At 36.3% G+C, this 16,117-nt stretch overlaps 2 protein-coding genes across 2 annotated transcripts in view; one reads left to right on the top strand and one right to left on the bottom strand.

Annotated features, from left to right (window-relative positions):
• LOC129370165 (kelch-like protein 12) overlaps window positions 1-16,117 on the bottom strand; it is a 50,913-nt gene that overhangs the window by 12,513 nt on the left and 22,283 nt on the right. The window lies entirely within an intron of this gene.
• On the top strand, window positions 177-13,398 carry ptpn1 (protein tyrosine phosphatase non-receptor type 1). Its single transcript, XM_055045894.1, has 10 exons — window positions 177-271; window positions 393-663; window positions 1,680-1,770; window positions 2,789-2,889; window positions 5,405-5,503; window positions 5,585-5,722; window positions 6,640-6,849; window positions 7,237-7,398; window positions 7,485-7,645; window positions 11,048-13,398. The coding sequence occupies exons 2-10, from the start codon at window positions 607-609 to the stop codon at window positions 11,325-11,327; spliced, it is 1,299 nt and encodes a 432-aa protein (XP_054901869.1). The 5' UTR covers window positions 177-271; window positions 393-606; the 3' UTR covers window positions 11,328-13,398.

Here is a 16,117-nt window from a genome sequence, read left to right on the forward strand (position 1 = left end):
ATATATATATATATATATAATATATATATATATATATATATATATATATATATATATATATATATATAAATATAACACGTAAGGTTTATTCTCAAAATCGGGATTCAAACATGCTGCCTTTTCCACTTCCAAGATGGCGGACACGACAACGACACCTTTTCACTCAACGTAAACCGACGTGCGCGCTCCCTCACAAATCGAACGCATTTCTTTCCAGAAGCAAGATGCCGCGCGCCCTCACACGTCAGTCTTTGCCATTGTTGTAAGAATGGTAAACGGATCCTCCTACTAATGGAGTTGTACTCCGAATATGACGAGAACTTGTAAATCAACTCCGGATACCACAGAACAGCTCGCTAATTCCTCCAAAACTCCACTCTGCTCTTTTTTAGCCAGCCAAGGACGGCAGCTGCGCTGCGTAGGAGGAGCTAGCGGCGTGTTTCCGCTAAAGAACAGGCCGAGGCGGCGATCGATGCAGCCCAACTGCTAGCTACCGGATAGTTAGGAGCTAACGCAGGAAATTGCTTAACTACAGTTTACTACGGCTTTATTACCTGGAAGCCGCGGTTTTACCTTTCGGTTCGGGAACAAGAACGGGCGGCAGCGATGGAAGCCGAGTTTTGGGAAATCGACGAAAATGGGACCTGGAACTCCGTTTATGAGGTTTGAACTGAGCTGATCTTGGTGGGGAAACATTGAGGCGAGGGCGAAGATTTAATGTTTTAGGAACCATCTTATCATTATTGTCATGTCTTATTATTGCTGTATGTATGTTGAAGTAGGTCCCATCACAGAGCTTTAATCTGTAGTCTTTAATCTCATTTGATAATCTTATTCTGTCCACAGAAACCTTAAAGCTAATGACGTGGATGTTATGTTAATTTGGGGTTTTCAGTTATTGTAACAGTTTTGTAAGATAGTTATATTTGTTACAATTTAAGTAGCTTAAAAACAAACAAAAATCGTATTATTTTCCGGATAGTTATGCAGAGTTGACACATTTCTGACGTGGTTGAGGTTCTGTTGGATCATTGGTGTCACATCTGAATACCTTGTGTTCAGTTGTTTCAATCTTGGAGTTCAGAAACGACTATTCATTGTATTGCCTTGTTACTGAAAATGTGCTATATCAATAAAATGACCTCACCTTTAATATTTTAGATCCCCAGGGTCTTCAGTTTATGGTGTATTGAGAAGCTACAAGCTGCAATCAATTATGATAATTAGCAGGCCTTGAACTAGACCAATCTGTGATATTGAGGAAATGTATGCTTTGTAAAAGATTTATATAACTAGAGGTTTTTGTTTTGGGTTACATCAGGAATTTAAATCTATTTAAATTCATTTTATAAACTGGCTTTGTCAGAACTTTAAATGGCTGTTAAAGAATGATCAAAAATAATCTCAGAATGACTACATTTTATATTTTCATACCCCTGATGAGTGTTTAGTAAACTTATGATCTACACGTTTTTATGTTTTACACAAACTTCTTCAACATGAAAAAACGTGGCAAGTAGGACAAAATTTAGGAAGGAAGAACATTCTCCCGCCTGCACAGGACTTTCTTTGCACACATGCATAAATGTACATTTTTCAAACATTGCAGTTGCACTAAGATGTATAAAAATTATATAATGCAGTTTGTAAAAGCATCTTTTTGGTTTGTTTTCCCATAGGACATTCGCCAGCAGTCCTGTGAATTACCATGCAAGGTTGCCAAATTTCCTGAAAACAAGACTCGAAACCGTTACCGGGACGTCAGCCCCTGTGAGTTACTCTCTGCCTTTCTTCACCTGCTCAGATTTAGAAAAAAAACTAACTTCAATCTCCATGCTAACTGAGACGTATCGTGTTTTCATTTGACCAATAACATCGTTACAGCTGCTTGTTACCATTTCTCTTCTGGCAGAGTAATAATTATTTAAAGTCCTGATTCTGTTTAAAAATAATTTTACACAAAATTTACCTAAGTTTATGTTTTTTAATGTGTTAAATTAACAAGGAGTTGGTCATTATTTTGAATTTGTAATATTATTATGGGTTAGTAGATTCTCTTGTCTTATGAGAGTCAGTTTGTGATTTATTTGTTGGTTTTTTATGGTTTTAATTACAAATTTCTGATCATTATTGATCTGGTAAGTAACATCTTTCATTAGAAAAGAGTAAACATTTATTTACTCTTTCAAACAGAAATAATTATTTTTTTCTTGGTTATGTATTGATGTTTTCTCTTGTTATTCTGATTGCTTGTTTTTTTTGTTTTGTTTTTAAAAACTTGGTTGAAATGAAATAAAATTCACATATTATTTAATAGAAAACAGGAAAATCCACTTCTGATACTTTATTGCTTCGTTATCTTTTCTCCATTTAACGACTGTTATGTTTCCACCTAATCGTACAGAGCATATGTTATTGTTCAACATTATTATCTAGTAAACTAAGCTTAAAGTTTAACATTTGAACTTTGGTGGTTTCCTCTTTACTTCACATTGAATGAGCCATGCAAAATTGTACAGTCGGTGTTGCAAATAGTTACGGTTTTTCATATTCACATTTAACGAGATGTGAAAATGAGGAACCGGAAACTAAGTAGTTCTGTTTACGTTTTTATTTCAAAAAGACCCTTGGGCCTCTCAGGGTGAGATTCACACAGTGTCTGTTTTTAGTCCGTCCAGAGACGCTCTTTTCTCACAGCCAGGAGAGGCTTGTATCGATTTAAAATTGAAAAACAAAAATCAGATGAAGTTTCTTGTTGCTTTTGTTTGTTTCTCTCTCCGTCCTGCAGTTGACCACAGCAGAATCTGCCTGCAGCTGGGTTCAAACAACTACATAAACGCCAGTCTAATAACTGCAGAAGAAGCGCAGAGGAAATATATTCTCACTCAGGTGAGCATCCAGGGAGACACAGCCTTTATTAGAATATTTCTTGTGTTATAATAAAACTTATCTGTAATGTTGGACAACGTGACAGTAATTTAAAAGCTGCAAACAAACCTTTCAGTAAAATGTAAGAATACATTGGATTGTGCAACATATTGACTGCAACTAAAGAGTATTCGGACAATGAATTTAATCGGATCAAAAAAAATTTACACTGTGCAGATTTTTCATTTAACCACTTGAGTGTTTTTATGCAAAGTTAGAAAAGCATTAAAAATATACAAAACAATTTAATTTTATTTCACACTTTATTGCCTGAATCACTTCTTAAAACAAATTTTTATTCTTTGGCATTTAATTGAGGCCTGATACCGTAACTTTCCTGCTGTGATGTTTTATTTTTTACTTTATTTACTTATTATTTTATATTATATATATGTTATTTCTTTATCTTTTCATCAATTTATTCGATTATAATGTTTGTACAGCACTTTGATGCAGTTTGAAACCTTTTTAAAAGTGCTATATAAATAAATTTGACACTGACATTGAAATGCAATAACAGCATCTCTTTAATGCACACCTGATTATTTAGTAAATTAGTTGGTTAATTTTTGCATTAACTGATTAATAATTGGATTGGAAATGGTGCTTAATAGGAGATTTTGTGTTTTTTAACAGAATTTGAACCAGGTGAAGTTTAAATTTAGCCACTTTAGGAGTTCTGGGTAAAACATATTTACAAACTTTTGTTTTTAATCTTAAAGGCAAAAATATGTAGATTTTTGTAGAGTTTTGGCTTAATTGCTGCTCTGAGTGTATGTAGATCTGTTTGCCACGCAAAGCTCTTTCAGGCGATATTAGTTGTGCTTCTATATAAGAATAAATTTTACTTCATTTAAAATACAGACTGTAACTTTTCCAGTTTTATGTTCAAAGAATGTAGAGAATATTCTAATCTATTCTATACTTTGTGGAAGTAGACTTATGTGCCCTCAATTACTAAGTTATACTAGAATCATGAAAAGTATCTGATGGTAAAAAGTAAGATCACAGCTTCCAGAACCAGAGGTAATGATTGCCCAAACATTCAACGGCAAAAAGTTGTGTGCAAATGAGAACTAACAAATCAGAGCTGCTGCAACATGCAGACATCATGATTAAAAAGTATTTTGTTTTGATTTAATGTGAGAAAAAAATAAAAATACAAATGACTATGGAAGAGGAAGGAAACATGGTGGTAAAAATGATTTAAAAATGACAATCTAAAAAGTGTGGCTTGCATTTTTGTTCAGGTACTCTGAGCACATTGTGCTTCGGTTAGAGCTGGACAACTTTCCGGGTGTATTTCTACCATGATGCTGCCACCACCATGTTTCTCAGAGAGGACGCTTAATTTCCATTATCCAGCCCTCAGAGAAAAAAAAACATACCCATCTACTTTTTCAAACTTTTATTTGTCTTTATTTTGAAACTTACAAATATTTTTTTCTTTTCTAAATTCACAAGATGCTTTTGGTTTTTTCCAAAAAGTTGTGACATTTGTGGCTCTGAACAAGCTTTTTTTATTTCACAAAATGCTTTTTACAGATCCCTGAGCTAGGCTAACATTAACATGCTGCATGTGCTGCATGTTTTGATTTGGCTTGTTGATGATTTGGTTCGTAATTTGTTTCAGTTCCAGTTTGTTGGGTGTGGAAGAAATGTGTTTTTCTGCGTCATAGAGTTGTCGGTTTGCTGTTAAAGTTGTAAAATTTAATGACTGCCTGAGCTGCAGCGCCAAACTCGGAGCTGTGTGCGGATATCTGAATGCAGAGACACATTACACAGATGGACAGGAAGCTGCAGACATTTCTTTTTTCTCTGGAAGTCATAAAAAGTGAAAGCTCCGACTTTACAATTAACCGAGAGTCACCAACCACACCTATCAGGAGTTGAGGTTAATCTGAGACTCAGATTATTTAGACATTAGGTTAATCTGGACCTGATTTGTATCCTGGATTGGATCAGAGCCATCTTCAGATTTAGCTGAATAGGTGGTGGGCATTTCCTTCCTCTCATGGGGCCATAGTAACTAAAATTTTACAGGAAATCATGTAACAACTCAACTTTTTTAAAAGTATCACAGGTAATTCATATAACAGTGAATGTCAATAATGTGAAATATGCCATGTTGAAAATGTGATTCTGAAATACAGGCGTAAAGTTGGGTTTGTTAATATACGCTTTCCCAAAGTTTCTTGGTTAATACAGTGAATATTTAATATTTATCAATACTTTAAAAAGGTGGATTTTCTACTAATAGTTTGGAGTTAAGTTCTACAGGTGTCTCTCCACTTTTATTTATTTTTGTTGCTGCTCAGCTCTCACTCTCACTGCATAGCATCCGTAGCGCCACAAATAAAGGCTTTTTGTAAAAACACTAAACCCAAAAGGATTTATGATCAGACAAGAAGACAAGACCTTCATAGTTGTCATTTTACGTCGTTAAATGGTTGTTTTCTCTGTCGTTTCTTCTTAGGGACCCCTTCCAAGTACATGTGGTCATTTCTGGGAGATGGTTTGGGAGCAGAGGACCCGCGGAGTCGTGATGCTGAACCGGGTCATAGAGAAAGGCTCCGTAAGCATCAGCTCTCCGTCTCTCTGCATTTCCTTTTCTTCTGGTTTCTTGTGTATGACCTGCACTCTCTTCTGGGTTCAGATCAAATGTGCCCAATATTGGCCTCAGAGAGAGGAGAAAGATGTCATCTTTGAAGACACCAACTTCAAGGTCACTCTCGTCTCAGAGGACATCAAATCGTACTACACAGTCCGACAGCTGGAGCTGGAAAATCTGTCTGTGAGTTGTTCCTCACGATTATCAGAATGAGTCCAGAAGCTGCATGCCAGCTGCTAATGATGCTAATGATGCTTTTGCTGTTGCTGAGGGTGTCTGTGCATTATTAGAAAGTCTTAAACTCCTGTTTCTAAAATAAAACATTGAAAATTAATTTAGAAAAATGTAATTTTGTCATGGCAAGACTATTTAATATTCTGCATTCTGTGTAGTTTTCTTCCTCACTGGTCTTTTATGTCAGGCAAACATTTGAGTCGCCACAGACTCAGAAAATAAAAAATAAATACAATTACAAGAATAATGCTATAGAACATTGATACTAGAACAAAATTACTATTTTTTTTATTATTTTGACTTTATTCTCATTATTTTATTTGTATTTCTTTTCTCACTATGTCTCTAATAGTTCATCATCGTTGAGGCTATTGCTAAATAGATGCTAACTGTTGCTAACCTGTCTGATGCTACGTGGATTTTGTTCAAAAAAAGCTCGGCTCTTTGGGGGTTAAGCAGGAAGCTGCTGCTAAGAGCCTCAAATAAACTGCAGAAATGTCACTTTTGATCTGCTGGCCCGGCTGAAGCTTCCCAGAAAACGGGAGGCGCTGCTGCCAACACTGATCCTTAAATTTAACTCATAATAGTCTTAAAAAAGTGTTAAATGTGAGTTGGTTAAACCTGTTCGTTCCTGTAAAGTCGTATGTGAACTGATCACTGAAGAACTGAAACATCATATGAAACAAATTTTCTTCTTTTCGCTTCTCTTATCCATGTTTTCTCAGTTTCACTTGCTGAAACTGCAATTTTCTTTGTTATTTTCAGTTCTGAGAAATAATTTGCATAGCAAAAAAAAAAAGAGAAAAAGTCCTTCATGCATTCACTGGATTTCTTCTGAACGTTTTCACTCTAATCTGCCCCTGCAGACTCAGGAGATGCGTGAAATTTTACATTTTCACTACACGACCTGGCCTGACTTTGGGGTCCCAGAGTCTCCAGCCTCCTTCCTCAACTTCCTCTTCAAGGTGCGCGAGTCGGGCTGCCTGAATGCGGAGCACGGGCCGGTGGTGGTGCACTGCAGCGCTGGGATCGGACGCTCCGGGACCTTCTGTCTCGTGGACACCTGCCTCCTTTTGGTTTGTATACGCTCATCAGCGGAGTCGTAATTTTATGTTTTCAGTGGAACAAGACAAAGTTTTAGTCTAGAAACTGTTTTACCTGTTGTTTTTACAGATGTAAAAATGGCATTTTGCCATAATTTTTACTAATGTAAGATGGTTGCTGTTTTCTTACAAACAGCAATGTAAAAACATTTTACTGTTAATTTTACTGATGTAAAAACTGCATACTTCTGTTATTTACAGATGTAAGAACAATGTTTTGCTGTTATTTTTACAGCTGTAAAATGGTATTTAGCTGTTATTTCAGTTAGACTAAAAACTGTGTTCGCTGTTTCTTGTACAAAAGTGGCTTTTAAATTTTATTTTTACAGACCTTAAAAGGCGTTTTTGTTATTTTTACAGATGTCTCTCCGTAAAGACCCGTCTTCGGTGCGGATTCGTGAAGTGCTGCTGGAGATGCGTCGTTATCGAATGGGTTTGATACAAACGCCAGACCAGCTTCGCTTCTCCTACCTCGCCGTGATTGAAGGTGCCAAGTACATCAAAGGAGACACTTCTCTCCAGGCAGGTTTTTCTTCTCTTTTGATTTTTTAAAGATGTTTTCTTAAATTAATAAAAAAAAACGTGAACTTTTCTGTTTTGTTCCTAAGGAGTCATGGAAAGAGCTGTCGAATGAGGAAGATGATCCTCCGGAGTTCACCCCGCCGCCTCCTCTCCCTCCTCCCAGAGACCCTCACAACGGCCGAGTGCAGCCATGTTTTTTCCCAGATGACGTAGACTTCATCCAGCGTGAGGAAACTTCCCAACTGAGGTAAACATTCAAAATACTGGCCTAAAAATCTACACATACATCTAAATAACTTAGGAAACCTTTAAATAGTTATTTTTAAATCTAATTAGAAAAAAAAGGGAACTGTCAATATGTGAGTTATGAATCTAATACAGTTTTGGGTGAAATTACTGAAATTAATCACCTTTTTAATGATATTGTAGTTTAGTTTTAGATGTGGCTGTAGTTAAAATTACTACGCCATCCTACTTTTTTTCAATAAATTTTTTCCTTCCACTGAACTTTCTATGGAAATTCTTGGCTGCAGAAAATTTATTTGGAATATATCTTTTCTAGCTTGTGCAGTTGTCTGTAAAACATGAAAGATGGGACACTTTTCATGTTTTGTTTAGGCACTTACATGGTTGAAGCATTTTTCATTCCACTTCACTTTCCATGGAAATGCTTGGACACTGCAGTTTGTGAACAGCAGGGTTCTTTGGAAATGACCTTTTGTGGCTAATGCCGGGCGGTAAATAGCTGCTGGATAACTTTCATGTCTGCACTTCCCCATGCTTATGTTTGTCATTGAAATGAAAATGAGTCAGTTTAATTCAGGTAATCTGCCTCTTAATCTTCTTTCCTTACCTCAGAACCGTTTTTCATCTATCACACCAGTTTTTCTTTATTTCTTTTTTTTTTTTTCTGGTCTACCCGTTTCTCAAGTCAGACTGATTCACAGGAACCGAGGCGGCCAGATGTAGGATAGATGAGATTAAAAAAAGATTGCAGCTCTGAATAATCTGAGAATCTCGCTCTGCCTGTTGGTTCAGATCTACTTTAATTCTGGAAATTAGTGCAGGAGTTCACAAACCTTATATTCACTGTTCAATAGGCCTTCCATGGTAACAAATTGCCTCATAAGTTATTGTGATAAATTATAATGTTGTTTTGAGGCCATTGTAAAGACATGGTATCATGCAAAAACACATTCTCAAAGGTAAATAAACTTTAAATTTTAATGAATATTTAACACTGGAACTGGAAGATATTATAAATATCCAAAATAAATAAGCAAAATAAAAATAAAATGAATTATGATGCCTCTGTAAACAAAATTGTCGTCCAGAAAAGGAAGCTCATTGAGCCCAAAACACCAGATAGAAGAGTTTTTTTGGTAGAAACGAGAAAAACAATAAATCATACAAATGGAAATTATTGCGCTTGTTTTAATTTATCATGCGATTAATAGATTTATTATTTATTATTCAATAATTACTACATACTTCAGTCTTTTTTCTGTCCATTTTACAGCCGCTACGCTAGCTTAAAGAGGAATCTGGAAGTAATACTTCAACAAATTAGTTTGCATGTATTTTATAATATTAATTGGAACAATAGGCTAGATTTTGATTACAAAAATTTCAATTCAGTCAATTTTGTATTTTTTATTTACGCCCCTCTGAGACATTGTGGTGGCCCTTCAAGGGGCCACCACCCTCACTTTGAAAACCACAAAATTAGAATATTTAGAATAAATTTGGTTCGCCATTGGCAGCAAACGTAAACCAGACGCATGCAGTCATTTTTGACACCGAGTAGCAGCAGTAAGGACAACGATCGGCTGCCCCTGAGATGGTTTATCGTTGTTGTTTTGATAAGAATACTATGAGGAAACTAGTGGCGAAGATTTTAAATGTGATTTTGACATCGCCGAATCACGACACTTACTCTTATGAATTGTCGTCTTTGTGGGTTTTTGACAAAAATGTTCCTTAAAGTCCACTTGATGCAAATGTTTTTCCTTCCACTTAACTTTCCTTCAATACACTTTGTTTTAAGCCAGCTTTGTTTGTTTGCAGTGATACTTAGTGACTTTCTGCTGACATTTTAAATTAGTCTTTTGTGTCTGAGAAGCTAAAAGTTTAAGGTAAAATTTTTAAAACAGAATTAAATTAACTTTTTGTTGAAACAAATCACATTTATGTATAAAAAGTTTGTATATATGCTATAGAGCAATGTGTAAAAAAGTAAGACATAAGAAAAAAGTTTATACTTCATTTTCAAACAGTTATAGAAATTTTATATTATGATATTCTGACTATGTTTGAAATAAACTAAGCTAATAACCTGTAATGTGTTGTTATTGTTCCCCATTAGAGTCATTTTGTAACTTACATTAAAAAAAATCATGAAATCGGGTTTTACATGTCAGGTCATGATAATAAAACGCTCTCATCTTTATCAGGTTTTATTTACAACACGTTACTTTCCATCTATGTAAGGAAGTAACATTATATGTAGATTTAGTCAGGACTTTCTCTACTGCTGTTTTCCTCACATCTTAGGAAAGTTGATTTAAATCAAGTGTTCAGAAACACACATCAGATTTTACATCATCATTATCCATCAGACAGAAATGAAACCAAAATGGAGAAGCAGTGTGGAAAACAAATCAAACACCATCGTTTGCTCCTCCTGTAGAGCTTCAGAGGAAACGATGCTGCATCATTAATATCACTTCTATATCTACATATCTATGTTTATGATTTATACGAGACACATTTATTGTGATCTCAATATTTTGCATATCATGAAGAAAAGCCTGGACTCCAATAAATGTTGGATAATTATTTAGGCTGAAGCTCCGTTTTTTTTTTTTTTTTTTACTAAATCATTGACTAAGCCTCTATGCAAGGAAGTAACATGTTGTAATTATTTGCAGATTTAGTCGGGACTTTTTCTAATACTATTGCATGTTTTCCTAATATACGAAACCTTATAATGTCGTTTCCAAACTATTTAAAGAGCCGGTGTTTTTTTGTTTTTTTTTGGTAAATAGTTTTATTTTATAGCAAAAAAAGGGAACTGCGTCACCTTCAGCTGTCTTATGTCATCAAATTTGACGCCTTGAAGTTGGGACTCTGTCTCTTTAAGAAGCTCCTGCTCTTTCTGGCACTTCGCCTTCGTCACGTTTCTCCTTGAAGCCGTTTCGTGAGATTCACCACAAGTGGGAAAATGACTGCTGAAGGATCATGTCATGATGCTGCTCCCTCATCTAAAACATACATGGAGTTTTGCTTTGATTCTTTAGTGTATGTTTGAGAAACCCTTTAGTCTCCATGGCAACCATTCAGACAGTCAGCTCCTCCAGACTAGTGGCAGCAGCAACAAGCCAACACCTGCTGGAACTGCGAGTCTGCAGTCTAAGAACGGCTATAAACGGCATCATGGAGGAGCATTGTTGTGATGGCGTGCTGAAGGCGAAGTTTCAGAAAGAACAGGAGTTTTTAAAGAGACAGAAGGTTAAATTAAATTACCAAGTCAAATATCTTTTAAGTGATATTAGATTTTTAAGACAACTGAAGTGGACAGTTACCATAATAATCAGCTAAAAGGAAAATTAAAGCTTTGCTCTGCTGTGCCTCTGATTTGGCCTTTCAGGTCTACAGCAGACACAGAGCTTAGGAACAGAAACCCAGGCGCCCCAGAGCCGCCTCCGGACAGACAGGACGGGCCTGTGGGAATCGAAGACCTGAACCCCGGCGCTCCGAGGAAATCCCAGCAGGGGGCGACGGCGGAGGACGGGACGGAGGGAGCAGAGCGGGAGAAGAAGGGAGCCTGTCCGGTGCCGGGGGCCTGGTCCCCTCTGACGGCCCACGTGTGCCTGGGCACGGCGCTGGCCCTCGGCGCTTATGTCTGCTATCGCGTCTATTTCCACTGATGTCTGACCTTCCTCCTTCCTGTCACCTTTTTTCTTTTGTTCCATGATTTGGACTCGGCTGGCCGGTCAGCCTGTGTCGACGTGGTTCACCTGTGATCATATTGTAAACGGTCGGCTGCCTCTCTTTACCCAAAACCTTCTTTGTGTGTACGCCATCTCTGACGCTCAGGGCCTCGCTTTTTCAGGTGCCACATCCAATATAAACGTACGTGTGTGTGTGTGTGTGTGTGTGTGTGTGTGTGTGTGTGTGTGTGTGTGTGTGTGTGTGTGTGTGTGTGTGTGTGTGTGTGTGTGTGTGTGTGTGTGTGAGTGTGTGTGGGTCTGTGAGTGTGTGCGTGCGCCGACCCAAACGCAGACGCAACATAAAACAGACGTCAGTCTGCTAAGGCGAAGGGGTTTGACTTGAGCACCTCTGCCTGATTTACACGCTTCTTCTTTCTTATTTACCAAAATGACACCTTTGAATGTTTTTCCATTTTTATCCTAAACATGTTTAGTAACAGACTGATCATGATTTTGATCAAGCTGGACTGAAAACATGTCACTAAGGGAGAAGGTTTGTTCACACAAAGAGTTTATGAATGAAGTGTGGACACTAGTTATGCTTTTTGTACGACGGGGTATTAGGGCCGCTCTTGGAAAATTGTTTAAAAATTACGAGAATAAAGTCGTAACAATATGACTTTATTCTTTTAATATTACAACTTTATTTTTGCAATATTATGATGTTCTCAAAATATGACGACTTTATTGTCGTAACATGATCTTTACTCTTGTGATTTTATTTTTCTTAGCACGGCCCTAATATTTGTACATTTGTGAATACATTCAGTGGAAAATATAGATAGTTCCCACATGACGTCACATTTCCTGGTGCTCTGCCGCCATCTTGATAGTTCAGAGGCAGCGTGAACACTTTATTAATTATGCATAAGTGATGTTTGGATATTGTTACATTTACTGTTTTACAAATGCGATGAAACAGTAAAGAGGTTTTCATTACATCCTGTAAAGGTGAGCAAACTTTGCTACTCATGTTGCGTTCCAGTTACCTGGAAAAAGGTTCAGAAGTCTGTATTTTAACATGGCGTCGCTCATAAACATGGTTTGCAAAAACTCTTGTGAACATAAATTTAAGCTTCACTTCCCAAAAGTAAAACTTAAGGTTTTTCAAATGGGAAACTGAACCAGTGGCTGGTTAATGTCCAGAGGAAACACAGTTCATACAATACAACACGTATTTTGCTCTGATCGCTTTGTTAGTGGTAATAATATTTTCAAATGTCCAGTCAGTTATAACGGCATATTGAACTGATTGTTGTAAAAACGTCCTTTTGACAGAAAACCTGCAGTTTCATGACTGATTTATTTGAACAAAGTATGAAACGTAACTATAAAGTGAGGACGTCCAAATACAGTTTCTCTACTCTTGAAAAAATCCAAATTACATCTAATTTATTTTTACATTCCAGTTGTTTATTATGCATCACAAATAGCTGATAGTAGAGAAAGAAGCAGAAGGCTGTACATTGTTGTTAATAATCAGGTTTTCATCTTATTAAAATAATTTTTGCCGTTTTTTCACGCTTACATTCACATTGGTCGCTAAAGAAAGAGACGGATCAGTTTTATTCACAAGTACAGAAACCCGATCATATCATTGAAAACACAAATGACTTGTTGACTATTTTCATAAGATGTGTTAAAGCTAGACACTGAACTCGTTCTCCTGAAGAGTAGAAAAAGATGCATATAGACTAATTTAAGCATCGGTAATTCTGTGCACCGGTCGACTTCCAAGATGGCGCATTCCGGGGTAACTTGCATCCGGTCCGGTCTTGTGGGAACTATCTATTAATGCAACATTTACAGTAAGTACTAGACGCATTTTTTTTTTTTTTTTGGGTGACGTGTCTACAGTTTCCAGGCAGAATCGTGTTATTTTATTTTTATCCTGAGATGGATCACAATACATGGCTCCACATACTATCCATAGTTTCACAGTCGATGTAAAAGCCTCACCTGAAGGTAGCTGACATGCCTTGTAAAGCAAGCGAAAGGTCAGAGTAGCTCACACACAACTTGCCAGCAATAAAAAAAAAAGGACGGATGGTGTCCTTTCACGTAAATGAAAATATCAGTAAGATGTTCATTCATCTCAGTAATTCAGTTCAAAAAGCCAAACTCGTACCTGATTTAAGTCGAGTCTATTTCAAAGAAAATACTTTAACATCAGGATTTAGTTCTTTTTGACTCCATAGATTTTCTTTTGAGGATTTGATCATGTGAATTTATCATCGGGCTCTGAAAAGACTTTAGACTTGCTTGTGCATATTTTTCTACCACTCTTTCCTTCCACCTAACTTTCCAACCTAACTATGTGCCAATGACTTTGCAAGACAGGAGTCGTCTCTGTGATTGTGCAGTTCGAACCTGAGTTTTGGGGGCGTTACAAGGGATGCACAGAGGCAAACATTTGGGATGATATCTACATCAGATACTAACATTGCTGATTTACAGTATTTACTGATATTACAGATATTTCTGTAACCATTTTGACAGAAATAAATGCCAACAAGATGAAAGCAAATATTGGTTGTAATACCGGCCTGGTTTTATTTATCGGACAGACAGATGTGTTATAAAATGTCTCAAGTTGGCCAATACTGATGTTTATGCCGATATATCGCGCTTCCCCAGTTTTTACCAGTTTGTCATGAAAGTTAATCAAATTAAATGCTTTATATTTACCACTTTGTGAACTGAATTACTGAGCTAAATGAACTTTTCAGTGATATTCTAGTTTGTAGAGAGGTATGTGTAGGTCTTTGAGGTTGAGCGCGGGACCAGGGATTTTAAAACTAACCAAAAAAAAAAGAAAGAATCAAACACCAGCACAGGGATGAAAACGATGCACTGTTCTGATTTTTCATGGTGTCATGGTGTGAGCCTGAGCTGGCCATGTTCTTCTGTATGATTGTTAGTTGTTTTTTTTTTTTTTTTTTTGTTTTTTTAAAGCATGCTGCGTTTGTGAATCGGCAGATTTGTTCAAATAAGAGATTAGTTGAGCTGCTACCATTCGTTTACCTTTGGGACGAGACAGAGTTCAGTACTTTGTCCGACAGCTGTACCTTTCCTTAGAATGTATGAACGTCCTCGCTGCAGGACACACCCTTATTAAATTTATATATAAGCATACATATATATTTCAGATCAGGTTTTAAGCGTGCTGAGTTCTTTTTCTGCTTTAACGGATTAAAACCTCAGCACCTGTGCAGTAATTGCACCACGTTTTCCCATTTTCTATACGTATGCTGAGCTTAGAAACATATTTTTTTATTTACATTTGTTGTTTTCATTTTTAATAAAGAAAACAAAGGAAAAAAAATGTCCTGTTTTTCTTCAGATTTAAATGAGGAAACCTCGTCTTCTAATGCAAATATCTTAACACATATGAAATTAAACTAACTTACAAGATATTGGAGCTTGTTTAAAGTCAATAATTCCTTAATATCAATTAAAAATATTGCTGCAAAAAGATTTTTTAAACTGTGCTTCCTTTTTAAAGTTATATACTCCATGATCAACTAAAGTAAAATTTTATATCATTGTAGATTGAAACATGAAAGGTTTTGCACCATTGCGTTTTCATAAGTAGGTCTATGTATGTGGTATAGCTGTTCATAAATGGAAACATATTTTTTGTGCCACATGTTTTTAATTATTGCCTTTATAATTTAGTTTTAAAAAGCACTCAGAAATAAATTAGTTATATCAAAAACGTATCTTTGTTCACCTGGGAACGCAGCTTCTGCTTTTACATGCGCTTTCTCCTGCCGGACACATCTGACCAATAAGCAGCCAGAACGTTCTCACGTGGTTTGTAGTGACAGGTTCTGATTGGCTTGAACTTTTCTCTCTGTGGCGTCCCATGTATAGCAAGCCTTATTATCATAAAATCGGTTTCGTTTTGTCACTCCGTTTCAGCTGTTGAAAAAAAAATGTTTTGACAAGGTACAACTACATTTTGACAACTCCAATTGGTAATTTAAGCATTAAATTTAAATTCTGAATTGTTCTTCATGCAAGTCGATTACAATTTTGACAGATTACAAATGCCTTTCAGTATAGCTCAATGAAAAATTTGAGAACTCAGACACTTCAAATAAGTGTTTTTCTAAGTCAGAGTATAATTAGAGATGTCTAGACTTAACTAATATCTCCTGGAAGAGGCTTAGTGCCACAAAAATTATCCTGACTTTGAACTTCTGAGATCAAAAGTCAGAATTCTCTAAAAAACTTCAGATTATTTTTTCCCCTTTGTGGCTCTAATACATATTCCATAAAATATGTGTTCACATAGCTGATTTCAGATATTTGGAACGTCAGTGTTGTGAAACCGATTCTATGTTAAAACGGCCTGCCATACAGGCTATAACCTACTAACTCCATCAGGGGGCGATATTGTTTTAAATTCTTCCTGAAGTTCAGGATGTAATGCTTTGAATTCGCCACACGGTGGCTCTATTGAGACGTACAAACGACCTCTTGCTGTCAAATAATAATCTGTTCTGTTTTGGATTCTTTCCTGTTTTCGTCTTTTGTACCTATGTTTGTAAAACAACCTTGCAATAAGAATATTTATTTTTTTTAGCATGAGCTGAAATGTTAGCCTGCTTGTCACACTTACCATTCATTTCTACTATTCATGCCGTTTTCTTTTTTCCCTATTATTTAAATAAAAATGTCCTTGCCTCTAAAACCTGGACTTTATATTCCAATATTTATTC

The sequence above is a fragment of the Poeciliopsis prolifica genome, unplaced genomic scaffold, assembly GCF_027474105.1.
Source record: "Poeciliopsis prolifica strain line A6 unplaced genomic scaffold, Auburn_PproV2 SCAFFOLD023, whole genome shotgun sequence".
Lineage (NCBI taxonomy): Eukaryota > Metazoa > Chordata > Actinopteri > Cyprinodontiformes > Poeciliidae > Poeciliopsis > Poeciliopsis prolifica.

What these genes read in the sequence shown, in the direction of transcription:
- ptpn1 (XM_055045894.1), top strand. Translation starts at nt 607, where the DNA reads ATGGAAGCCGAGTTTTGGGAAATCGACGAAAATGGGACCTGGAACTCC. An exon ending in TTACCGGGACGTCAGCCCCT is followed by an intron (nt 1,771 to 2,788) that starts GTGAGTTACTCT and finishes TCCGTCCTGCAG; the next exon opens with TTGACCACAGCAGAATCTGC. An exon ending in GGAAATATATTCTCACTCAG is followed by an intron (nt 2,890 to 5,404) that starts GTGAGCATCCAG and finishes GTTTCTTCTTAG; the next exon opens with GGACCCCTTCCAAGTACATG.